The sequence below is a fragment of the Aplidium turbinatum genome, chromosome 10 (genome assembly GCF_918807975.1).
Source record: "Aplidium turbinatum chromosome 10, kaAplTurb1.1, whole genome shotgun sequence".
NCBI lineage: Eukaryota > Metazoa > Chordata > Ascidiacea > Aplousobranchia > Polyclinidae > Aplidium > Aplidium turbinatum.
In genome coordinates, this window is record NC_137481.1 from 11,821,003 (window position 1) to 11,846,969 (window position 25,967).

Sequence of the window (25,967 nt, forward strand, 5' to 3'; positions counted from 1 at the left end):
AAATATTTCAAGCAGAACAGTGACGATAGGTTTGATACCAGACAGAAAGATTACGCATGAAAAATTGAAAGAGAGTTCGTGCAAAATATTAAATCTGAGTAAAATCTTCCGCTGATGACAATTTGATATTTTACAAAACTTTTTTAAAGCTTGCCCTACTTAAAGCAAAACAATTGAGTTGGAGGTTCAAGTTATAAGTTGTATCAAGGCTAGTGACTTTGTTTTAATTGTCGCTGCTACCAAGAACTGTTTCAAACATTATGGCTATCTTTGATTACGTAGATACTTTGAAACTACTATAGTTTGGAATAGCTATTTATCGCAGTCAAATAGGCTAACCACAAAAATTTACTTTAGGTTTGAAACAAGAACTGGAAATTTTATCAATAAAACATTGTTTCTAAAGTATATGCTGTCTTATAGGCCACAGTAGATATTAGGTAGGCGTAGGCTACATTAAAGGAGTGGCAGACGAAAGTTGTCTAATTCAACCATTTTGTTTTTTAGATTAATTAAGCTTATATAGTTGCATAAATAAATCTAGCCTATAGGTCACTTTTTATCTGTTATGGCTGTTAGATTGTCAAATCAAATTGGACACGAACAAAATAAAAACAATTCCATCTGTGTCCACGAAAAGCGAATCACACCTTTCTCAATTGACGATATCTTAGCGAATACGAAAGATCACGCAGAAAAGTTGAAGAGCACGAACAATTGTAACTTTTCGAATCATGACTGCCTACCTTCGTATTCAAATTTTGCAAGTAACATCGCCAACGATAATCGCTGCTGGAATCAAGAGGCGTATGCAAAGTGGATAGAAGGTTTTCAACAGATCTGTGCTGCAACCGCTTTGCAGCCATTTTGGTTTTCCGAATATCGGACGCAACCGAAACTCGCAAGTTGCTACAAAGCTGTGCGTCGAAGTTGTTCACATCTTTACGCGAAAGACAAACTGAAACTGCGACCCCAAAATAAACTTGATGTTTGTGACTTGGATGATTGCCTAAATGGCATTCCAAAAAGACAAAACAGGACAATCCCGTGCGAAACAAGATCAACTGAACTGAAAATTAACAACCGTCAGCCGAAAGAGGAATTGATTGCAAATGGCGACGATTCAAAAGAGGTTTCATGTGGTTCGGGTAGTGAAGATGGTCTCTCTATTCAAACGTCAAACAAAGATCCTGTAGCTTCTGACTCTCCATTAAGCGCACTTGAAAAGTTAACTTGCGTCACTTTTAGAGGAATGGAAGAAAGTAAGACCAACAAATAGACTTATAATGCTTACTGTAGCCTATCAATAAATCAAATTGTGGTTATAAAAGTAATACGAAAAACGCTAAGCCACGTAGGCTTCCAGTGTCCAGTATATATTTTATTCTCCTTGTAAAAAAAAAAATTTAAATGATTTTATAGAATAAATATTACAATGTTTTTATAAAAAATATTAAAATGCACCTACAAAGCACAAGCGAATGTGGGTGACAAATTCTCAAAGTTCTTTTGTCAGTATAGCTTCTACAATTTGTATTAAATTTTTTATTGTCCGTGCTTTTAGAACCACATGAACTGCATGCCGTAGCTGTTGGTCGTGAGGCGAAACAAAAACGAAGAAAATGCAGAACAGCCTTCACTGCTCTTCAACTGTCCGTTCTTGAACGAAGATTTACCTGTCACAAATATTTAACTCCGACGGACAGAGATCAAATTGCCCGAATTCTCGGACTTTCGGCACCACAAGTAAGAAGAATCTTAAATTTGTTATGGCAATAACATTTAAAGCCGTAGACGTCTTAAACAAATCAGTACAAAATAAAACAAAAGCAAAATTTCCCATGTTAGAATTGATGCAGGCTGAACATCAGCAGCCTGGCAAGCAGCAATGAAACAATTTTACTTGGACCCTGTGAAGCTTAAATAATGTTAATTTTTCTACACTACAAGATAAAATAAATTTTGAACGTTGATATGGCACAGGAGGTGAAACAGGTACCATAGCATGAACAAAATATATTTTTATTACTTTTTATGGAATCGGTCATCGGGTAGTGAAATGTATTAAAACTTGTTTAAATCAAATATAGCCTATCAGACAAAGGGAAAATTTGCTGTAAATCCAAGAAATTAGAACAAACAATCCAAAAAAATTATGAACATTTTGTGAATTTTCTAAGATTTGTATGTTGTTTTATCAGTTTCATCAAAACTTTGACAATGTTTCAAAATTTTAAATTTTTACAATTCAAAATTTCATCACAGCCTCTCTATTGTGATTAGGCGGAGAAAGATGAACCTTTTATAGATTTAATATCCTACAACTTTTGTTGTCATAATACATTTCTATTTTTAGTAAGTTGCTATGAAGCACCCTTGAGACTGCCCGGTTGAGTGAGATATGAAAGTGTATGCATGATGTTCGAAAGGACATCGATTCGATACCTTTCAAAAGCAAGCGGCTGTGTCTTAGCAAAAATTTGAAGGTTGGCATCAAAATGGCTTCCTTGCCTTCTTGTCCACTTATTTCAAATTTTTACCTGTGGAAATCAGCCTGGATACGACAAAGCAAAGCTGTCGGTAGTCTGCCCTCAAACTTTTGTGTGAATTTGTACATTTCTGGGACTATTTTTCGTTTATAGGTGATCACATGGTTTCAAAATAGAAGAGCAAAGCTGAAGCGAGATCTGGAAGAAATGAGAAACGACATAAAAACGGTAAGGAAGTCAGAAATCATTATTTGATTGTTTACAGGTGCGCTTGTCATTTCCTTCCCAGTTGATAGATAAGAAACTCGGTCAAAACATTTGGAAAACGTTATTATTGATGTGTTGCTTTTGTGATACATAAGTTGACGTTTACGTCACATCTCCGGCGTGTTGGCATCATTATCAGAAGACAAATTGAAACTTTTAAAAGTACTGTAGATAATAAAACACAATATTCACCAGAATGTTTAAAAAAATAGGGAGTTTACATATTGTACACCGAAGTAATGTTGTGAAGATTGCCATGGTAAAGACTATTTACTTAGCCTATCTATGATCTTGGTTGCCAGCAGACGATCCAAAAGCTTCATGCCGTTTTGTTTTCTTCTACTTCAAATTTTTCAATAAATTTATTGCCGATTAACGACCATGGCAATGTGATCAATTCATATTTTTGAAAAACGTTTTGACAAACGGGAGCATTTACCGGATATTTAACAGTTTTTAATTTTTTGGAATTGTTGCTCACAAGAATCTCAGTTGAAAGTTTAAAATTTGAAAATAGAGGGTTACGAGTACGACTGTCCTTGATTGCTGGCCATCTATTTTGCTGTGAAAATAACGCTAGAACAAACACTTTTTTTAACGATTTTCAATGTTTTGCAGCCTAAAATTTTGTAAGACCCAAACACATTTGAAATACGTTATACGGTTGATTGATTTCCGTTGTTTTTATAAACGAAGAGTTCTATACAAGCCTTATATTGGTATTTGAGTTGAATTTATTCAAACTGTCATCTCAAAAAATATCTTTCTAAAAAAATTTGTTAGTAAAATTTTCTTTTGAAAAGTAAAAACAATAGGCATTCGGGAATTGGCCTCTTCCAACCATTATATCAACTTATGACCAAAACAAAATAATCGAAGATGCTCCTTGCAAACGCTTTGTAATTTAAAATAAGAAGGAAAAAGATCAAGAATCAGTGACATGGACTAACCATGGCCAGGCCCATTCGTTTTCAAAAATAGTTCCTTCAAAGTTTGATGACAAGCTTGATTTCGGTTTTTATTTCATAGTTTGCAAACCACATGACCGCTTTTATCATTCAAGAAAATTTGAATATGAGACATTATACAAAAAGCTGATAGTATTTTTACTACCTTCCTGGTAAGCAAAATAAAAGAGGTTTCTGAATTTGAGTCAAAGATATGCATTTTATCACATTATCCATGTATCCATGCATTCAACAACCGTTGCCTTTCCTGACGCAAAGTCGAAGTTACGCCACTGGTGGTATACAACAGTTGGTACAACTTTTTTAAATTTATGTGCATGCTTAATTGAGATAGTTAAATTTATCCGCAACTTTGTACACACAGGTGAAGAAATGGTCACAAAAAGATCAAAAAATATTATCGCCGTCTTCGCCATACGCCAAGCTCACGTGCGATGAAAGAATGGAAGCGGACAATGAATAAGTTAAATTTAATGGTATTTTTACTTTTGCGAACAAATATTGTTTCTGGCTTTCCGGTTGTCTTATTTTTTCATAATGATGTAAAATTATTGCAAGACCTTCAGCCTGGCTGGCTATTCTTTGCACGAAATGGTATTTTGAGAATGCGTTTTCATGCAAGCAGCGATGTCAAACCGTGGATGACACTTTCGCAACGATTTATTAGCGGAAAATGATATAACTTGTGAGATCAGTAAACAATCCTATTTCCTAATTTTTTTTCAATAATGAAGAAATTTGTTAACCGTGACGTACAATCTTCATTGAATCGTGACAAATTGGAATAACTTAGTGACATTATGTGCTTCAAAAGTTACGGTTTTGCATCAAGTGTTATAAATATTATGTGTTTGAGCCAGTTTGAGCACTAAATTTTCATAAATAGTTTATAGATTTGCTTTTCCTTATTGTGTTTTTTTACTGTTTATTAATGAAACAGAATTTATTGTCAAAATTTAGTAGTATTGTTCAACACTTTACAAAAAAAAATTAGAAAACATGTTTTAAAATATAATTGCTTCTCAAAGTGTGCTGGAATACAAAGCAGTGACCAGTCGTTTCAAGCCATTGGTTTGGTTTTAGTATGAAATCTGCCTACACAAAATTTAACATTGTGTATTTTTAGGCGAAAGCGTTTTACACAAAAATTCCACATTCAAACTTTTCAGTATTTGTTCGTTGTTGTTTTTGGCATTCAAGGTTATTAAATACTATATTACTGAATGCTAACATAATAAACGGTGTCTCGCTTTTTGAATGGAGCTTACACATAACAAGTCATAGACAAAAAGCACCATTTAACCCCACATCTGAGGCCACCCAAGTTGCTAACGATTTAAGGAGTGCATGGGTGAGCTGCAGGCCATCTTACATCCCAATTAACATACCTGTCAAACGAAAATAAATAACCTATTATCCAACCCATTCAACTAGCAGTGATCGCATTTTGTCCGCGTCTTTGCATTTTAAACAGTGTTTGAATGCTCCAACCTTTCTTTTCTGATTTGACGTCAAATACATGAAAAAAAGATTTGAAACCAAAACACCTTGATCCGGAATGAATAGCGCCAATAGATAATTGGTTGATCCTGATGGGCACTAGGCAGAGTACAGCTTGTGTAAGCCCACCCATCGTGCCGTGTTAGATATCGATGGTTTTGCTTTGATCGATTTGTGTTTGAACAGGTTTGAGAGTGATAATTTCTTGAACCGATTTTATTCACTCACCCGAAGCATACGCCCCGTGCTTCACATCAATAAGCTTGTTTGGCAATTGTTAAGCTTCCCCGTTTGCAGCTCGTTCCTAATCAAGTAATCCTCTTGTGACGTCAAATATATGACGTAAAGTTTGGTTACAGGCTCTTGATAAAAAGATTTTTTTTATTCACAAAACCTCAACCTATCTAATTTCAAGAAGTTAAGAAGATGATCGAATTTGAAAATACTCATAAGACTAAAACTAAAATACCAATAAGACTCTTTTTATCGTTAAGACAGCTTTCAAGGACATATAAGGAAGCAATAGTCAGTCTGCAGTGAAAGCAACACCGATAAAGCCAAACAAGGAAAAAAGCTTGTTTCTTTTGTTAGCAGCCCCACATCACTAGACCAATTTTGAAATTTTGCATGCTGAATTGAGAAAGATAGAGTTTCCACTTTCAACGGTATGTGACGTGCGCGATTTCGTAAATTGCTCTGTCGTTTCACACCTGAAGTCAGCATTAGAATTCTTTATTGAGATCTCCTTAAAATCCCATAAATTTCCTAAAGGTTGAGTGATCATTTTATCTACCATCTCTATTGAACTTGTACCTTCCTGACTAATTGTAAATATTTTGCTATGTACATTTGTATCGTTTAGTGAAAGAATGAAATTAATTAATGGCTTAAACGTTAGTCTCACTTGTATAAGCATTACATCGAGAAGTATTAGTTGTTAACCCAGCTGTGAGATGTGGGTGTCCGATTACGGCTCTCTTCCTTTGACTTTGGAATGACAGATATTGTTAACTTTCAATTAACTGCGAATGAACCAGAACGTTTCGGTAAGCGATTTTCAAACTTTGCGTGGACTTCTGTTGTTTTGCTTAATCGTTGTTAAGACGTTGTGAGAAATTAGCCGCATCACTTTCAATGCAGGACCTTTCACGACCTTCACAGCAGCAAGCTCTATTCAAGCCAACACCAGTGCCAAGATAGCAGAAGCTTATTAAATGGATTCATCAAACCTTATAAAAATCGATAGTCAGTGATTGTTTGACAATAGGTCATGGGAAAATGTTTATCGATTTTAGGGTTAACACAAGCAAATGCTTTAAAAAAAATTTACAACTAGGTCTAATAATTTTAACTGTTTTGAAAAGATGGTGTTTTTCTTTCTCAATAGGCCACTTCAATTTTTATTGATTTCAAGCAAGCAATTTAATGCTCTCTAATACGGCTTCTCGGAACTTAGAAGACTGTGGCAAGTAACTTGGGATTGTAAAAGGATAGATACTAGATAGCGAGCCCAGGAGTTCAAACAAGCAAACTCTTTCCCAAACGCACAAAAAGATCAAACATAAACCTTTGATTTTCAGCACCATTATTTTTTGTCTGGTTTTACAATGGAGCTAAGTTGTAGATTTTTTTATTTTAGTATCTTCCCAGTCCGCTGATTTGAGAAATAATTTTCCAATCTCGTTTGGTTTAATTTCACCCAGTAAAGACATATTATTTCAATCGTTGCACCTGCACTTTTGCAAATGAGATTAACGATTGCAAATATTTAACCATAATTTGTAAAACAGCCTTAATATTTTTACAACACTACGTAATAATCAATCAACGACCTCACATTCGGTCTCATCATTCATAATTAACTTGTCATGCGTCGCCTACATATTCCATTAGAACTGAGACAAAATTTCAAGCAGGCATTATTTATTTAAACAACTACCAAATGTTAAGAGTTGTTTCTACACGTTAGAAAAACAATTCTGTTGAAGAAGAAATTTTTTCAGTTATTTCATCAACATATTAAATTCGCTTTGCGTGTCATTAGGCTAGACCAGTGCTTCCCAACCGGTGGGTCGCGACCCATTGGTGGGTGGCAAAGCTATTTAAGATGGGTCGCGAAGCATTTCTAAATGTTACTGAATGTTAAAATTTTCTAAAAAATACCGACATTACTATGGATCTCACAAGCCGCAGTTTGGTCTTGAGCAGTACTGCGCCTTCGCCATCGCTACCCTTCACTTCATTTGTTGACCTTCCATTTTCATGAATTGTGCACCCTGTTTTCTATTAGATCGGGAAATTATTGCATTATGATTACGTAACAATTATGTAACAATGCAACAAATATGTAATAATGTGTAGTGTTGTGACGCATTAACTATTTCAGTACGTACGCTAGCAGATCTCATCGTGGGTCGAACAATAAAACTTGCATTGAAAGTGGGTCGCGAACTGAAAAAGGTTGGGAAGCACTGGGCTAGACTCTGATTTTGATTTTCTTGAGTAGGTCTACTAAGCGAAAAGAATACTGCAACTCTATCATGAAGGTTTAAATTACACTGGATGTTTAAATATTAAAGTATTAAAAATTGGGAATTGTATCATAAAATTTCCCAAGTTTTTTTTAAAACGATAACATTTATTTTTCGATTAAAAAAGTGATTTCCATACTTGAATCCAAGCATCGGAGATGAACAGATAAGGTTTTCATTGTAACCCTTCCGCACCTGTGAGAGTAGTGTGACCAGCTCTTTTCTTGCGGCCGCCTTTTTCAACAATTACGCCCGTTTCATTTGTTACATCCTGAGCGATGATTTTCAACAACTAGTTTAAACCGGGTGTCGAACCAGGATTACTTGATTAGAAAATCAACGTCTTATTCGCTACGCTATGACAAGACATCGGCATGCTTAACAACAAGTTAAAACTACGTGTAGGTATATGCACAATGCACATGAAAAGAAAAATAGCCGCAGTTGCCTATTCTTCCAGCCGCTACAAAAACCATCAGCACAAAAGCCAAGTTTGTCGAAGTTGTAGAAACTGTGGACGTTACAGATGACTTTCAAAATACGATTAGCTGCACCTGTGATTGATCATGTGGGACTGAGCAAATACGATTATTATCGCCTGGCTCATGAAGAAGTATTAATGGGACATTTATCACCCGATAACGACATTTTAACTTTTCGAAGGATAGTGAAGAATCGGATACGGAAATATTCACCTCGCTTTTGTTTGCTAACCGTTTATCGTAGGTTACAAGACGACTAAATAGATGGATAACTTACATTGCAGGCCATACCTAAATCTTAAAATTTACCTTTTACTTTCATTCAATGTCTTGCAATCAAAATTTTTGGTCAAACTGATGGATTTCGTTTGCTGTCGCTCGTCTGTACATAGGTCTATGAGGCGCCAACGAACAAAAGAACACGCCTTTTCGAGACGCGTTGATTTTTCAGATAAATTTTTGATTAATCAATGTAGTTTAAAGCGTGTGTCGCTAACTACTTTGTTCACACAAGCGTTGGAAAAATATTCTTTTATGAAAAGAAAGGTCTAAATATGATTTTCTGCGTGATTAATCTGACAGTTCCACATAGGCTAGCATAGTTAATAAGTTTTTATCAGTCCTTTTTGTCATTGCTGTTTTATACATCACTTTTGGTTGATTTATCAACTAGCCTATGTTGAAGGGTTATCAAGTGGCAATGGCGTACGCAGGGAGGGGGCCATGCCCCCCCTGCCCCTTAAAAATGGTTTAGTAGTTAACGACGTAGATTAAGGCATTTAATATGTTTTGCATTGCTTTGTCAAAGCAATCAATGTAACAATGTTGTTTTATAGACTAAGCCAATGCGAAATACATGGCCCAATCCACCTACCCCACCCTAGGTATGCCAATGTAGCATAGTGTTCTGTAAGCCTATTATAGTGATTAGTGAGAGAGAAATGGATAAAGTCTAAACTAAAACCATACTGGGATATCATGAAGACGTCTGGGATATCAATGGCTAGTGGCGTAGCCAAAGGGGGGGGGGGGAGGTTGGGGGTTACAACCCCACTTTGGCACGCGTGTGACGTCACGATATTGAGAATGATGCTTCCAGTCTCTTTATGCTTGGGAATGATGCTTTCAGTCTAAAAAAAACTTGCCTAATTTTTAACAAAACTGCATTAAAAGAGCGAGTTTTGCCAATACCAAACATTCAAACATTTCAGCCAGGAATTAACAACAAGAAAACATAGAGACTTAGCTTTATTTCCGAAAAATGCCGAAGAAAACATGATCTTATCCTTTTGCTATGCCACCAGACAGCACCATTTTACAGGAATATTCATACCCACATTTTTTTGAAAATGCTCTCAGAATGCACCAAATTCAAAGTAATTTTTCAAAATTTTCTGGGGGAGGCCCCCCAGACCCCCCGCCGCTGGGTGTCCTCTTGTCCTCTTGTCGTCCTGTCGTCAAAAACCCCCCTTTCAAAATTTCTAGCTACGCTACTCTCAATGGCCCCCCCCCCTTGAGAAAATCCTGCGTACGCCACTGTCAAGTGGTCAGACCATTCGAGACCAGGAATCAGAAAAAATTTATAAACTTTTTAAAGGGTCCGAAAACGAAAAAAATGCCGTCACCGCGTATTCTATCGAGTCCTATTGCTCTACCTATCACGTGTTTTAATATAGGATTAGTAAAAGCCTACATCTACAACAACACAATTAATTAGGCCTACATAAATATATTATTCAAGTTTCTGAGTAACAATGTGTGAACAAGAAAATCGGTATAGGCCACTGTACGTAAAAGTATGTTTGCCTTTTATCAAGCTAAATTAGCTAACGTAGGCCTAAATGGTGAGAATACATCGTCTCAATAAGAAAACAAGCGAATGAAGTAGGCTACCGAAGACTAGATAAAATTGCAATCGAAATACTTTGTAAAGTAAGTTAAGATTATCTTTAATTAATTTACGATGTAATGGCTTGGTATTCAAACACCCAGTTATTTTACACAATCAGTCCGTTCCCCAAACTCGGCGAATGACCACAAGGCTTTGACTAGGTAGAAACGAAAAAAGGTCAAGTAAAGTAATGATTACTTCACAGCAGGGGCTCCGGACACTTCCTGAGAGTGGGGGGGTAATTTAAGCAGAGCGGGAACGATGTTTTGACATCGACAGGGGGCTCATTGGATTATCGCATCACATATACTTCTGGGAGGTCGCTTCCCAGACCCTCCTTCGCATTACTGAAAGCTTCAGTTTCTTATACAGCGTCTTAGGCGGCAAATTTCGCGCCGAAGGCGCAAAATTTTTGCCTTTCAGCACGATTTAAGGTCGAAAAATTATTTCAACAAATCTAAAATCGCGAGCAAAAGCTCTTTAATATTTGCCACATTTTTTGAGGTTTTTAGACAAATTTGACTGGAAGAGGGGACGTAGGCCTACGCAAAAATTCCTCTCTGTATTCTTCTTTGGCTCAAGTCTTCCAAACTTTGCGCTTCAGACGCTAAATGGTTACATTTAAAAGATCAAAAGCGTTAAGGTCCAAGCTTTCTATAACTTAATTTACAATTGCATGAATACAACACGATAACCTGTGCCATAACATCCACAGTGAAAGAAAAAGTTTCGGCATCTAGGGTCTAGGCCAACGGTGTTTAACCTGCGGCCGTATGGCCGCATGCGGCGTCGATGAATAATTATGCGGCCGTTAACACGTAGCCTAATTTCATAAGCATGTGTTGGCGACCGTGTCCTATTGTTAAAATGAAAAAATTATTTCATTAAAAAAATGAAATGTATTTTAAATATTATAGGCTACAAGGATATCTAGAACCACTGGATACCTTCAAATTTTAGAGCTTGAAAAACATTTTCATCGTAACTTTTTGTAGGCTAGACTGTATTGTTAAAATCGTTTAGAGACAAAACTTTTTCCTCGACCCAATTTCATTGTAACATTAGCCTACATTGCATTATGTCCTTAAAAAGAAAAAGAAAACTAGCAGAGGAGAAAAGGGTATTCAATTCCAAATGGGAGTTGGATTATTTCATGATCGAGACGGCAGCGCATACTATGATATGTCTAATATGCAGTCAAGTAGTTAAAACTGTTAAAGGAGATAATGCAAAGCAGCATTTTCGTCGTCATATGTCACACAATTACGCAAAATTAGGCAAGTCGAGGAAAATCTGTGTCGAAAATGTGGAAAAGTGCACTTGATTATCCAATGTTGCGAGAATTGGCAAGAGAAACTCTTGTTCATTTCGGAAGCCCTTAGGCTACGTGTGCGAGTCTGCCTTTTCACAAATGAAGTAGCCTACCTGAAAAACGAGTAGCCTACCGAACGCGATTGTTGGACGGAAACCTGGAGTCTCAACTAAGACTGTATCTCGAGAGGTTCTCAACTTAGCAATTTTGTCTGCTCGTATGCAAAATCAAGGGAGTCACTTGTTGCAATGTCGCAGACGGAATAAATTCATTTCAAAAAGTGTTATGGCGCTATTAGGTAGAAGTATGATAAGTTTAGTAGATATTAACGAATAAATTCTTCTCTTTAATAACGCAAATTAAAAAAAATCATTTAAAACTCACTAGCGGCCGTGCTTTGTAGAATTAATCTGAATGCGGCCGACAATAGCAAAAAGGTTGTGCACCCCTGGTCTAGGCCTACATTCAATTCACAAAAAAAATAAAAGCTAAAATGCATTAACTTTTACAACAACCAAAAGTATAAAGACATTGAAACAGTGCAACTGCAGTGGGTTTCGTTCGTGAGTGGTAAAAGCGAAATTAAACAGTTTGTAGCAGTGAGAAACTATGACGTCACACACAGCGCATTGCGATGCGTATATTTTTGACAGGATTCATAGTTTGGCCATAGATGACTTGGCGTTGTCTTGCGAGTCGGAGTTTCCAAACAAAAACCTCAAAAGTTGTGCAAAGAAAAATAAAAACATAAAAATAAAACACAAAAGTAAAAACTATATTAAAAATGACATTTTTATCTCTACATTAGTGGGGGGGTAATTTTGCATTAGTTACTCCCCCCGGCCCCCCCTCTAACGGAGCCCATGCTTCACAGTGTAGATTCAAACGATCTGTTATAGCCTGATGCTGCGGGTTCTTTTTGGCAATATCAAATGACACTAGCTTTCGGAACACAGTTCCCTAGTCATGTGCTATGACGAATGGTGTTGAAGTCAGTGAGTGGTTCTTTAAAGTGGCTCTTTGGTTTAGCTTGAGGCTGCCGGCTGTTGAGTTTCTGTGCTGTTAGGCGTTATTGCTGTGAGGTTTTGTTGGATCAGTTGCTGTGAGGTTTTGTTGGATCACTAATCTACTAATCAACTGATCCAACAAAACCTCACAGCAATAACGCCTAACAGCACAGAAACTCAACAGCCGGCAGCCTCAAGCTAAACCAAAGAGCCACTTTAAAGAACCACTCACTGACTTCAACACCATTCGTCATAGCACATGACTAGGGAACTGTGTTCCGAAAGCTAGTGTAATTTGATGTTGCCAAATAGAACCCGCAGCATCAGGCTATAACAGATCGTTTGAATCTACACTGTGAAGTAAGCAACGATCATGCTGCTAAAAGCGAAACTCATTCAACTAAAGCAGAGGTGACAAACCTGCGGCCCGCGGGCCGCATGCGGACCGTCAAAGAATTTTGTGCGGTCCGCAAAACAATTTGACATACGCTCATGCATTAAGACAAAAGATCAAAGGAAGAGTTTCCAAACTTGAGAGCTCAAGCTCTCAAATGGTCATCTGTTTTTGGCAGCACGTCCCTATGCGAACAGCTTTTTTCTAAAATGCACTTTACAAAAAGTCGTTAGCCTACAGGTCGAGGCTGACAGATGAAAATCTTAGTAGCCTATGCAGTTGAGAGTTGCCACATCGTCTGTTCGACCTAATATTGAACGCTTAGTCAAGCAAAAAAACTTTCCAAAATTCCACTAAGCAAAACAATTCAATGCTTCAATGTTATTTTGTAATATTTTATGCTTCAATGCTGCATTAGATAGCTTCAGGTGTATGATTCGCATGGGCTTTTGTTTGTTGTTTGAAAAGAAATTTTATCAACTGATTTGTTGTTTCGGAGCATAATGGTCGAAACATTTAGTCAACTTGAGCAAAAAGGATAGAGCCAAAAAAGAAGAAATCATGCTCATATGAAAGCAAACGCTTCGAAAATTAAACTGTCTTCATTGTCAGTGCAAGTACTGTTGCTCTATCCTTTTTGCTTAAGTTGATTTGTTTTTATTTTTTACTGTTGTATGTTTCGATTCTGCGTAAGATAATTTGAACTGTGTGGGTTTTATTACTTTCATCTGCCGTTTGTTACTTTTCATAAATAATATCTTGTGTCGCTTCCAAAAGATTTCATAGTAGGTTACGATTAAAAAGTTGTGTGGCCCGATAACTCATGTGTAATTGACAAAGTGGCCCGCGACCGCAAAAAGGTTCGTCACCCCTGAACTAAAGTAATGATCTTTCAACTCTCGACTTGTGCACTTGAACAACGCAATTTCTGGACAGCTATCCTTCAGTAACACCTAGTGGACTAAATAAATGAAAAACATCAACACCTGGAAACCTGACGAGGTATCAACCTCATAGACCTGGCCTCAGTTTGTGATTCAAAACTTTCCAAAACTGATAGGATTCAGCTTTCCCAGTTTTAGATAAAGATTCCAATATTAAGTAAAAGGATCACGTTTGCTTCTCATGTGAAATATAAGCCACCACAATAAATGTACATTTTTTCAGTCACTACAAGTGTTGTTTGATGCAGCCTGCATGATGTTGTTTTAGTCTGATACTGTATTTTGTGATACCTAACTGTTTAAAATTTGAATTCTATGGACTTTGTGTCGGATGCAAATAAATAGATATCATTTGTTTACGCTGCCCTTTCAACGTTGTTGTTAACTTAGAAAACACGTTGTAGGCTAGGTGAAATTTATCGTTACGAATCTTTCAAAAACACCATCATTTTACAATGCGGGTCTTTGAATCTTGCTCACTTGGGCTTCGGCACGTCTTTTCTAATGGACAAAAGTCTATCCACGTCCGCCCCGTTAACTCAGTGGTTAGGCTACGCGCCTGGCTTAAGATCACGCGGCGCAAGTTCGACTCTCGAGGTGTCCGCTTGAGCAACGCATTTCAGGACTGCTCTCCTTTTAGCGGCACCTAGTGAATGGAACATTGGAATAATTTCCCAGCAACAACACTTCAACATATTGTCAGCTGCTATGCGTAACCGAGTGGTGAGAACGTCTGCGCGACGTTCGAAAGGACGTGGATGCGGCACCGCTCCAGAGCACGCGGCTGTGCCTCGGCAAAGACACTTAATGGCAAGCCAAAATAAAGGAAGCAGCTGACTCGAAGACTATATGTCACTTCTCTGCTTCCTGTATAGTCTGTTGTATCGCATCTGTGATCGCAGTGTACTGTATGTTATCGCAATGGGCGCAAATAAAAACACGATTATTATTAACAATTGAAAAGTTCACTCTGCCAATCTCGGTAACCGGCCCTGTGTCAAGAGCCCCTACAAGTATGCGAAACTACCAGGAATAACCAATCAAGGCTTGTCAGTCCGAGGATAAAGATTCAAAACCAAACCAACCAACCACCACAACACTGGAAGTTGTGTGTGGCGAATGGGGGTGTTATATTTAATGAACAAACGTTTTAAATCGGCACTGGGAAAGCTCAAGGACTTGGTTTTGTCTGCCCGTACCGACGTTGCATGCGATGGCACCAACACACCAAAAAAATTCATCCTTGGAGTAGTGACTGGTGTTGGTTTCACTCCTGTCGGTATCAACGTGGCTTGATGTTTCTTGCAATAGTCGAATGATTTCTGCCTTGACTTTTTTATGCATTGTTGCCATAAAAATCTCCAAAAACGAGTCATTTTTTTAACATTAAATTGGAAAGTAGCGGGTAGTGCGACTGAAAAAAATGCAGCACCTGTACACTGTATTGAAAAAAAGTAGCTCCAAAACGTTATCGTTACTCCAAAAATGTACCGTCGCTACCGCTACAACTACCAGCAGCGCTGTACTGCCCACCTCTGCAATTCGGCAACACCCATTGAAACATAGCCTATGGCTGTTGAAACGTCCCACTTGTCTTTTTGAATGTTGAAAATATAGTCTCAGAAGTCTGTAGCATGTCGAGAAAAAAGTAGGCGAGGGACCGGAAAGTTGTGCCTATGAATGGACAGTTTTGAATTTTAACCCTTATCCTGTAATTACGGACCTGGGAGGCCCGGTGAGAGAGAAAATTCTTTTAATTTTTTTTTTTTTTGGTTTTTAGAGCTGTTCTCCAGAAATGCCTAAAATAGTGTCGTTTGCAAAACTTAAACCCGGAATGTAAGGATTAATAAGTCCAAAAAAATTTTTTTTGGCTAAAAACAAAAGTACACCTCAAATTGCAATTTAGGGCCTCGGAGGCCCGGTTGTAACTTAGTTTAGAGTAAACTTTAGATTATAATCTAAGTTATAATAGAATAAAGAAGTGGTAGGCATACACCAGCGAGGTGGTGTTCGCCCATTTGAAAGTTCATGAGTCAGTAATTCTAGAACTGGCCTGTGTTGACTTTGATTTGGGTACGAACATCGGTCTTGCGTAGCGTGAAGTGTCGACCTAAGATTAGTCACCTTGCCATCTCTGAGCTGTGTCGTTCTGTGTTCTGCAGAGGCTGTTAGGAGAGTTTCACTATCCCAACCTGAGTATAGCTTCAATTGGGGTTTCAGGGTGGGATTGGGGAATGATTTGGATGTCGGGGTGGCTCTCTTGAGTGTGGAGCTCATTTATCTTGGGTTAGGGTTGTGTTTGTCCATCATTCACATTACGTTTTTTTCATTTTGTTTCCGTATATGTTAATTCCGTAGGCTATATATATATATATAATATGTAGGCTATAACGATCAATGCAACCTTCCAACCGCTACATATGGTGCAGAAACTTGGAACCTTACAAAGAAATTAACACTTAAACTAAGAACTATGCAGAGAGCACATGAACGAATCATGATGGGATTAACATGGCGAGATAAAAAGACTGCCGAATGGATCAGAAATCAAACGAAATTACGACATATATTAAGCACAATCAAGAAACTAAAATGGTCCTGGGCAGGTCATATAGCAAGATATCAGGACAATAGATGGACTAAAAAATTAACAACATGTACACCACGAGAAACCAAAAGAAAGAAAGGAAAACCAAAAGTGAGATGGAGGGACGACATTGACAAACAATGCAATACAACCAATTGGTACCAACTAGCACACAATCATGTAAATTGGCATGAAAAAGGGAAGGCTTACGCTTTGCAGCTTGGGCTCTCACAGGCTAACAATGATGATGATGATATGTTAATTCATTTACATAGATAGTAGTAGACAAAACGTTAAATTTCAGTAACATATATTGGGCTGCAGATTCATTGCTTTATATCCAATGAAACACATTTACTGTTTAGTTTTACAAAGATTTACAACTGTCAACATTGAAGTGATTACTGGTAATGCTTACTGAGTATTCTATTGGCGTGCCCATAATCTAATTAATCTATTTCAATTATATCACTAAGTTATGACTGTATTACAATAGTTGTTTGTTTGTTTATCTTTATCCTGCATTGCGGGAAAGCGGACTTGAGCGCTATGCATCGGTGTACGCCTTCCGACATACACCTGACCCACGCTGCAGCCGACTGCAATGTCTGTTTTCCGGTTGTCTACTTTACTTATGACTTAAATTTGGTACTACCCATTACTCGAAATCGACCACTAGGTAAAGGCAATTATCGTTAAGTTTCTTGCCCAGAGAAACAACAGCAAGTGCGGGTGGCTGGAGTCGAACATGCAGGCTCTCGACTGCGAGCCCAACGCGCTAACCACTCGGCCACGGCTGCCGAAGTTGCTTAATACATGTGTTTTTTATATAACTACAGTTGTTTGATTTTGACACTGGATAGGCTGAAAATGTAGTTTTTTGTTGTTAATTATTGCAGGAATGAAACCAGTTTCAAAAAATTTGGGGGAAAAAAGGAAAATCTGGAGTCACCCCAAGAAAATATTTTTGAAACGGTAGAGCTACATTGAATTTAGCACATTCTGTGGCAATTTTGGGATCGCAATTTTTCGGAGGGCAAAATAATTTTTTAGGGGGGCAGTTCCTCCCCTGGGAAACCCTGTTGCTACATCCGTGCATTATAGGCAACTTTGGCCTGCAATCATTTTCTGAAAACGAATACAGCCGATGTCATGAATTGAGATACGATTGACTTACTTTTTCATATTATTGTTAGTATTGGGCCTAAGAGGCCCGTAATCGCTGTTTGTGTTACAGAACAGTAATTACAGGGTAAGGGTTAAAATAAAATTACCAGTTTAAACATTTTCATAAAGCACATCAAGGTTTTCTTCTTCAGCAACTGAATCACAAGCAAAGCTACCCAAACAATCAAAAACGTCTTGCTTTAAAAGCAAAATTCAATCAATGCACGAAACTTGGAAATATTAAATAAATGACGCCTTACAAAAGGGCACCTTTGTTTCCTAGTCTGAATATCAAATGAAAACTGAGCACTTGAACACGAAATGAATATTGCGCTCTGCTGATCATGTCGGTAGGCCTATTAGATTAACATACATGTGGCATAGAAAGCGTAAAGTTGCAATCTGTTTGATGGCTTTTGAAATTTTTGTACATATACTGTATATTAAGCAGACGCAAGCCTTAGACACGGTGAGCCCTGCAAATCTCACACGTGACTAAATATTGCAATAAATACTAAATCGTTTAAAGTTTACACGCTATTGCTACAGAACGGCGTAAGATGTCACGTAAAACCTATCAACACGGCAGGCAAGTACCACGAGAATAATCGTTGCATCGACGATTTGCTCGTCCGCAGCTGCTGAGATCACGCAGGGTGTTGCAACTGACGTCACATCAGGCAACTACAATGTGAAACGTGCTCATACCAAACTGTAACAAGGGAGTGAGTTTTAAGATATGGCAACAGGTGTGTCCGTCTATGTGCAATTCATCAACATTCACAAATTGTAAACAACGAATTTTATAACTACGGTATTTTTAGTGGCGTAGCTACGCGATGAATACTTAATGCGGCAGAATTATTGGGACAAAAAATGTAGTTTTTTGCGGAATGTTACTCAATCTGTAAAGACAAAACAAAATGTAGTCAAACTTATGCTAAGTTTATGTCATAACATGGTGTGCAGTTAGGTTAACAGCCAAACATCAAAAACGTTATGCCAATAAAGACTAAAGTGGGTAGTTGAATCAAAGAATGAGCAATACCATAACAGCCAGAGTAAAGACAACACAAACCTTGTCATGGTGATGACATGGACATTGGACAGTGGGCACACAAAGCTTACGCTTCCTTGGCCTTGTAGCCAATTTCTTACTAATGCAACAGGCAGTGATTAACTGATTATAACACTGCGATACCAAGCGTATTATACTGTATTGTGAGGGGGGAGCACAAAGACGGTTGCATCTCAATTGATTGGTAATAATGTGAAGGCCACCCCACTAGTGGGGAACAAACCGACGATGGATTATGATGATGTGAAGCATACATTCATAAGAAAATAAACATCGTAGGACGACGTAGATGATAAAAACAAAACACCACAACGGAGCTTAGAAATTTTCTCTGAAACCAAAAGGACATTTTGTTAAAATCTAAAAGGAACAGCGCAGCAGGAATAAGGAATAGATGTTGCATTGCAAACATCTCACAACCGAAGCGAAAACGTCGCAATAAAATGAATGTTGCCTACAATAGTAATGATAGTCGTGATGCCTGTCTTTTACAGTGTTTTTAGAAATAAGCACGTACATTAAAATTAAATAGTCACAGTATGAATGCACAAAAAAATAACAGGACAGTTAAAAGTCACCTGAACAAAGGCACTGATGCAATCTGTGAAATTCTTCAAGGTTACCTTTTACCTATGAAATACTGATAAAAAAAAATACCTTTCCGGACAAGCACCTCAGCTAACCAATCGCGTAGTCGGACAGAAAAGTCAACCATAGTGTTAAAAAAAATCTTTATAAAGCTTTTCAACAAACTACCGACAAAGGCTAATGCATGTTCTTTTGGGGGAATATATATCATCTTTGTGAGCATTGAAAATGTCGCATATCTGTCTGACTTTAGGATTTGGCTTGTCAACTTGACATGCCGCAAGAATCGACAAAGTGCAGATAAGTTGAAAAAAATACACAAAAGCCTAAAGCAGTGACATTTGCGTAATTGCAGCAACAAGACTTGCGATGACAACGAGGGGTTGTGTCCACGTACAGATGACGCGTACAACTTGGTTCCTTCGGGACAAGGCTACCATCTTTGCAATTCGTAATCTGAGTCTTCGCCAAGGCACATGAAAAATCCCAGTATAGTTAAAAAGGCGATTACATTCCCAGCAAGAACAAGTGCACAAGCTCCCGGCTGAATCTGGAAGGTAAATAAATGAAATCCTAATGCAAGCTGACAACACTCAACAGATACAACATTCACGATTTTTAAGAAATTGAAACAAAAATCAATTGGTGATAATGCTGCCCAAAATTTTGTAATTATTCAAATACTATAGTCAAAGAAACGCAGCGTAGTTCGTTCCTTGGGTACCACTAATCCGCGCCAAATGCGAACATCCTGTGATAATAAATCGTTTTTCTACGAGTTGTTATCATTGAAGTTTTGTTATTACACTACTTTCACCAGGTATTATTATTATTTATTTGCATCAGGCACTAAAGAGACAGGCCCATATTCATAAACACAACACAAGTCACAGAACACACAAGGTTACATATATAAGCAAAACCTATGCATACATAGTCAGTTAGTCACGTTATAGTGAGACGCATAGTCAGAAGAAGCATAACACTCTGAGGTAAAAACTGCAACTAACCACTTGTTAGATGAGACCTGACAGCGGTTGACAAAATTAAATATACGATTTCGAAATAGGGCATGAAACGTAGGAATATGATGGTACGTCTGAATACTACTAACGCTAACAATGTTCGAAATGCGGAATGGCCCGTTTCGGTGAGTCCGATTCGGTTAGTCCGATTCGGTGAGTCCGACCCCTTAACGGGAAATTTTTTCAATTTTTTTTTTTAAATTATTGAGTACCGTAGCCTAATTATCATTGCCGTTTTAGGGTTAAGGGTTAGGGGTTAAGGTTAGGGGTTAGAAGTTAGGAACTCACCGAATCAGACTCACCGAATCGGACTCACCGAATAGTAGCAGACCCTTCGAAATGCATTATTGTAAGCCACACGCAATTTATTCATACTTGAGGATAAGTATCTGGCCCACAGTTGACTGGAGTACATAGGTAAACAAAACGTGCGAAATAGTACATTCAGTACAGCGAAAGAGCAGTTAGAAAAGCGTGAACGTAGCAGGTTTGCTGTACAATATATAAAGCTCTAACTAGGCGCTTAATGTCAAAGCTCTAACTTGGCGCTTAATGTCATCGTCATCAGACAAAAACTTGTTTATAACAATGCCTAGATACTTGACAGCAGTGGTGTACGCAGGGGGGGGGCCATTGGGCCATGCCCCCCCCCCTTAAAATTTGTTTTGTAATTAACGACGTAGATTAAGGCATTTAATATGTTTTGCATTCCTCTGTCAAAGCAATTACTGTAACAATGTTGTTTTATAGACTAAGCCAATACGAAATACATGGGGGGGGGGGGTTACAACTCCACTTTGGCACGCGTGTGACGTTACGATATTGAGAATGATGCTTTCAGTCTCTTTATGCTTGGGAATGATGCTTTCAGTCTAAAAAAAAACTTGCCTAATTTTAAACAAAACTGCATTAAAAGAGCGAGTTTTGCCAATACCAAACATCTCAGCCAGGAATTAACAACAAGAAAACATAGAGACTTAGCTTTATTTCCGAAAAATGCCAAAGAAAACATGATCTTATCCTTTTGCTATGCCACCTGTCAGCGCCATTTTACAGGAATATTCATACCCACGTTTTTGTTGAAAATGCTCTCAGAATGCACCAAATTCAAAGTAATTTTTCAAAATTTTCTGGGGGAGGCCCCCCAGACCCCCCGCCGCTGGGTGTCGTCTTACGCGAAAACGCTGTCGGGTTTCGCCCGCCGGTAGTCAAAAACCCCCCTTTCAAAATTCCTGGCTACGCTACTCTCAATGGGCCCCCCCTTGAGAAAATCCTGCGTACGCCACTGCTTGACAGTGTCAACAAATTTGATGTAGGAGGTTCCCAATTTGACTTTGGGCTGCAGGTTTAGCTTTGGGTAAGTAGTATCAAACATCATGCCAACAGTTTTATCAGAATTAAATAAAATATCATGTGAACCTGCATATGAATAACACTCATCAACCAATGTTTGCAACCCATTCAAACCAGGTGCAAAGCAGCATACATTAAATGATTTAGACATGAACTGCCAACATAGCAACCTATTTCGAAGTTGTTTAGATTACTGTACAGTTCATCCATATACACAGTGAGAGGTATGGACTGAGTACCAGGGCTGGGGAGCCACTGCAAAAAAGCATAGGCTCCGGCTCCAGCTCCGGAGCTATCAAGCATTCATCCACTAGCTCCAGCGCTATAAACTTTTAAACAACGGCTCCGGCTCCCTTAAGAGTGTTTTGTAGCATTTGCCACAGTAGGATGCAATGGTTTAGAAGTCTGCACTGCAGCGCTTAAAATTCTGTTAAAAAATATAAACACACATTTCAAATTTTGTAAAGGGAAAAGACACTAAATTACTAACTTACAACTTCTTGTCTTCAGTTTAGACTACGGTACTTAATTTCAAGCTAAGACAAATTATTAAAGTTTGTTATGTATTCAATACTGGAGCTGATAAATATTTTGTAGCTCCAGCTCCACAAGAAATGTTTAAAAAGGCTCCAGCTCCGGCGAAAATGCTTGGCTCCAACGCTCCAGCTCCGGCTCCCCAGCCCTGCTGAGTACACCTCCTTGTCTCACTCCGTTAGATACAGTAAATGAGTCAGAAAAAGCACAACCTCACCTCACAATCATTGATTGCTGGCTATACCAAAACGCTATTAGACGAACAAATATTGCAGGCACATTCCTAGCAATTAGTTTGCAGAACAATACAGAATGATTTACATGGTCGAATGCTTTGGAAGCATCAAGAAATACCGCAAACATAGGGCTACCATGACTGACATAGTGGGAAATAGCCTGTTTAAGCATGTGTACACACATGTCGATGTCAGTACTGTGTTTCGATTTAAAGCCAAATTGGTTGTCAGTAGTGTATAGAAAATGCTCAATGTGATACAAAATGAAATGTTCAAACAACTTAGAAATGACACTAGCAATGGCTATTGGTCTAAAGTTTCCAGTGTCACTGATATCAGATCTGCTATTTTTAACAATAGGTAACAACACAGTCTTCAGGCAACTGTTTGGTACAAACCCATGAAAAAGACAGATATTAAAAAATAAACTTATGTACAAAGCAGTAACTGGGTGAGAGTGAATAATATGCTCAGCAAAAATATTATCTGGGCCAGCAGAGCGGTTCATAGACAACTTTCGACACAACATAAGTACAGTATCAATGGTACACAAATACCTTCTGCTATCAGCATAATTGGACGAATTGATAACATAAGAATGGACAAAATCTTTGGGTTGACTACTGGACTCAACAGAGTTGAGCAGTGTTCTATAATGATTTTCCCACATATGACCTGCCAGCTATATCTGAGCTACCTGTGTCCTGTAGCCTCACCTACTGAAAGTGGTAAAGGAGGTTCTCCTTTGGCACGATTTATGTGCTTCCAGAATTTGTTTGTTGGACAACCTGCAATTAACTTATTAGCTAGGTTATTAGCTTTTATACAGTCTTTTTTCCTTTTACACCGCCGTAGTGCGTACTTGAAGTCCTTTCTACTGCAAGTCATACGAGAATAAATTGGGCCATTGCGTGGCCTCCCGTGGTCCACCCACAAGGAGTAGCTATCACGTGCAAGATCATGTGCTTGCCTGACTGTTTCGTTCCATCCGTGAACCACATTTTGACTGTGTCTTTGAGAGGTAACAAAGCAGCTAGATGCATCCAGCATGGCGTTGACAATGCAGTCATAAAGCATAGTTATATCCTCCAAATGTGAAGAGTTGTTACAAATAGGATAAAAAGCAAACCATAAGACTACAGTATTTGCAGATGAAACTTCGCGCATCCATTATAATTAGTTTCAAAGAGAAGGAGATCTACTTGCTGGCCGATCATAGACAAAAGCATATCAGATAAAAATTGCTACATTTAAGCAAAGCAATCAAGTAGAAAGCTGGGAATGGTTGCTTATTGACACAAGCACGAAGTAGCCAAGAAATGCAAGATTCGATGTGGACTTACCGTTCCGGCATGTGCTAAAACACATGGAAGACCAAATGCACAGACAACTATTCCTGTTGTGAAGAATATGGCTAGTTCCTTACAAGCAGTGCTGGTGGTGGCTGGACCACCTTCAAGGTGGCGAACAATTACCATGGGGACCGGTGCCATAAAATAAAACATCAACACGAAAAGAGGCCAGTAAACACTGCAAATTAGAATACCAGTAAGTCATACAAATGTGCAACACATCAATAGAGCAGAAATGCCATTCACTTTCGCTGAAATGCATTTAATGTCATTGTCAAAAAATTGCCATAAGATATGTCACATGTGCCTTACAATGAAGTGTTTTTTTTATGAAACGTACTGATGAACATGACTGGTGCGTTCTAGTTTGAAAATGTTACAGGTGAAACAATGGATTTATCATTATGAAATATGAAGGTATCAAAAAATAAATAGTATCAAAAACATGCAAAACATTTAAGCAACATATTGCATTTGGCAGACTCCTTGATATGCATTATGCATGCTTACCCAAAACTTGGTAGAGCACATGATAACATGAGAAATGTCAATGCTAGAGCACCAGAAAGAGCAAGTAACATCAACCTAAATACAAAAGCATTTAAGCACATGAACAGATGCAACAGGAAACATAACAGAAACAAAACTTCTCACGTGACAAGCCCCCAATGTTAGAACCCTGATATGCCAATGTAGCTACTTTCGTGACCATACATAATGAACACTGCCAGATTGGAAAGTTTGAACATTGCGCGGGGGAGAAGAGTTTCAGGTGTTGCATTTGCGCGGCTGTCAACATCAAACGCTGGTAATTGCGCGGTTGTCAATATCAAACGCTGGAAATTGCGCGTTTGAAAATTATTTACAAAAACGTAAGGAAAATGCTTACTGAAACCTTAACTTTGCAATTGCAATGCTGTCCTGCCTCGTTGAGCTTCTTTTGGAAATAGCATAACAGCAGCAGCTTAATAACTGCGCTAAGCGTGCTCCTATAGAATCAAGGCGATCTCTATCGTCTTATAGGGATCGTCTTGTATATAATCCGCCTCCCTGGTTAATATGACGTCACAAAACAGACGCAACTATTATTGGGAGGGTGAAAAAAAGGAAGGTAAAAAGCGGCGGAATGGAGATGATAAGACGGAATGGATATGGATTTTTTTACAATTTTACTATGTGTTTAACAATAAAAACATTACACCAACGTCGAGTGTTCGATATAAGGCCCTAGAATGACTTAAAACTTATCAATTTGCATCAATTCAACTAAAAAATTGTCTAATTAAAGTTTAACATTAAAGATATGAAACCTTTGCCACTATAGTCAGGAAAGATCAGTTGACTGGTAAAACGGGTCGTACCAGGGCAATTGATAGCACTTTAATTCAAGAACCTTTAGCCAGAGTGCATATCGATACTTCTTACCTTACCGGAATGGTGGAAGCTTTGTGTTTGGAAAGGTGTTTGTTTGACATTGATTTAGTAATTGGTAATGTGGATGAAGCAAGGGCACCTAGTAAACCTGATCCGGAGTGGGGTATATGTGCTGCCGCTGTTACGAGGGCACAGGCAAGGAAGATGGAAGATAATGTAAAGCCTCTAAGGATAGCTGAGGTACAGTCTAAATTAACCGTTAAGAGGAATAAATTGGCTGAGATTCAAGAAAACGACCTGACAGGCTGACACTGAAGAAATTTGTTAATATGAAAGACTCAATTAAAAGAGGAGGCAGGGGACGGCCATTTGGAGTTTGCTACAGATGCGGTAGACACGGACACTTTGCCAGGGAATGCGTTGCTGACGGCGGACATTCGGAAAACAGACGTTGCCGTGACAACCATTGCTACCGATGTTGGGAGATTGGACACATAGCTTGGAGCTGCCCTTTTGATGAAAAGGCTTGCTACAATTGTCACAAAGAAGGTCATCTCGCCAAGGACTGTCCGGAGAGGAAGTGTTTCCGATTTAAGAAGATGGGTCATCTCGCTCGCCAGTGCACTGAAGACATTGAGGACGTTGGAAACTTTCGCAGAAAACGTAATTATTGTTTTGAAAAACGCCGTCCTTGGTAATTCATGCAACGATGGACTAATGAGTCGTTGAAGATAACTTATGAGAATTGTTTTATCGAGTAATTAATTGTTTTGTAATGTGTTTTGTATTGATTGTGGTGTTATATTGTTTGCAACAATATTCTAAGGAGAGGCGTATGTCACAATCAATGTGCAATGCCTCGCGATGGGTTGCTTTGTATCTTGACCG

At 38.3% G+C, this 25,967-nt stretch overlaps 2 protein-coding genes across 2 annotated transcripts; one reads left to right on the forward strand and one right to left on the reverse strand.

Moving 5' to 3' along the window:
* The first annotated feature begins 568 nt into the window (after positions 1 to 568).
* LOC145778960 (uncharacterized) lies at positions 569 to 5,199 on the forward strand. Its single transcript, XM_082590546.1, has 4 exons — positions 569 to 1,262; positions 1,565 to 1,746; positions 2,643 to 2,717; positions 4,089 to 5,199. Exons 1-4 carry the CDS (start codon positions 569 to 571, stop codon positions 4,185 to 4,187), a joined length of 1,050 nt encoding a protein of 349 aa, XP_082446672.1. The 3' UTR covers positions 4,188 to 5,199.
* Positions 5,200 to 18,468: 13,269 nt separating this feature from the next.
* Positions 18,469 to 25,180, reverse strand: LOC145778961 (leptin receptor gene-related protein-like). The gene is made up of 4 exons (XM_082590547.1): positions 25,131 to 25,180; positions 24,216 to 24,290; positions 23,697 to 23,883; positions 18,469 to 19,755 (listed from the first exon to the last, which is right to left on the reverse strand). The coding sequence occupies exons 1-4, from the start codon at positions 25,178 to 25,180 to the stop codon at positions 19,639 to 19,641; spliced, it is 429 nt and encodes a 142-aa protein (XP_082446673.1). The 3' UTR covers positions 18,469 to 19,638.
* Between the last annotated feature and the right edge of the window lie 787 nt (positions 25,181 to 25,967).

Excerpts from the sequence above, each read along its gene's own strand:
- LOC145778960 (XM_082590546.1), top strand. The coding sequence starts at position 569 with ATGGCTGTTAGATTGTCAAATCAAATTGGACACGAACAAAATAAAAAC. Across the intron at positions 1,263-1,564 it reads TTTTAGAGGAATGGAAGAAA|AACCACATGAACTGCATGCC; the intron begins GTAAGACCAACA and ends CCGTGCTTTTAG. Across the intron at positions 2,718-4,088 it reads TGAGAAACGACATAAAAACG|GTGAAGAAATGGTCACAAAA; the intron begins GTAAGGAAGTCA and ends TTGTACACACAG.
- LOC145778961 (XM_082590547.1), bottom strand. The coding sequence starts at position 25,180 with ATGTCAAACAAACACCTTTCCAAACACAAAGCTTCCACCATTCCGGTA. Across the intron at positions 23,884-24,215 it reads TGTGCTCTACCAAGTTTTGG|TGTTTACTGGCCTCTTTTCG; the intron begins GTAAGCATGCAT and ends TCTAATTTGCAG. Across the intron at positions 19,756-23,696 it reads TTTTAGCACATGCCGGAACG|ATTCAGCCGGGAGCTTGTGC; the intron begins GTAAGTCCACAT and ends TTTACCTTCCAG.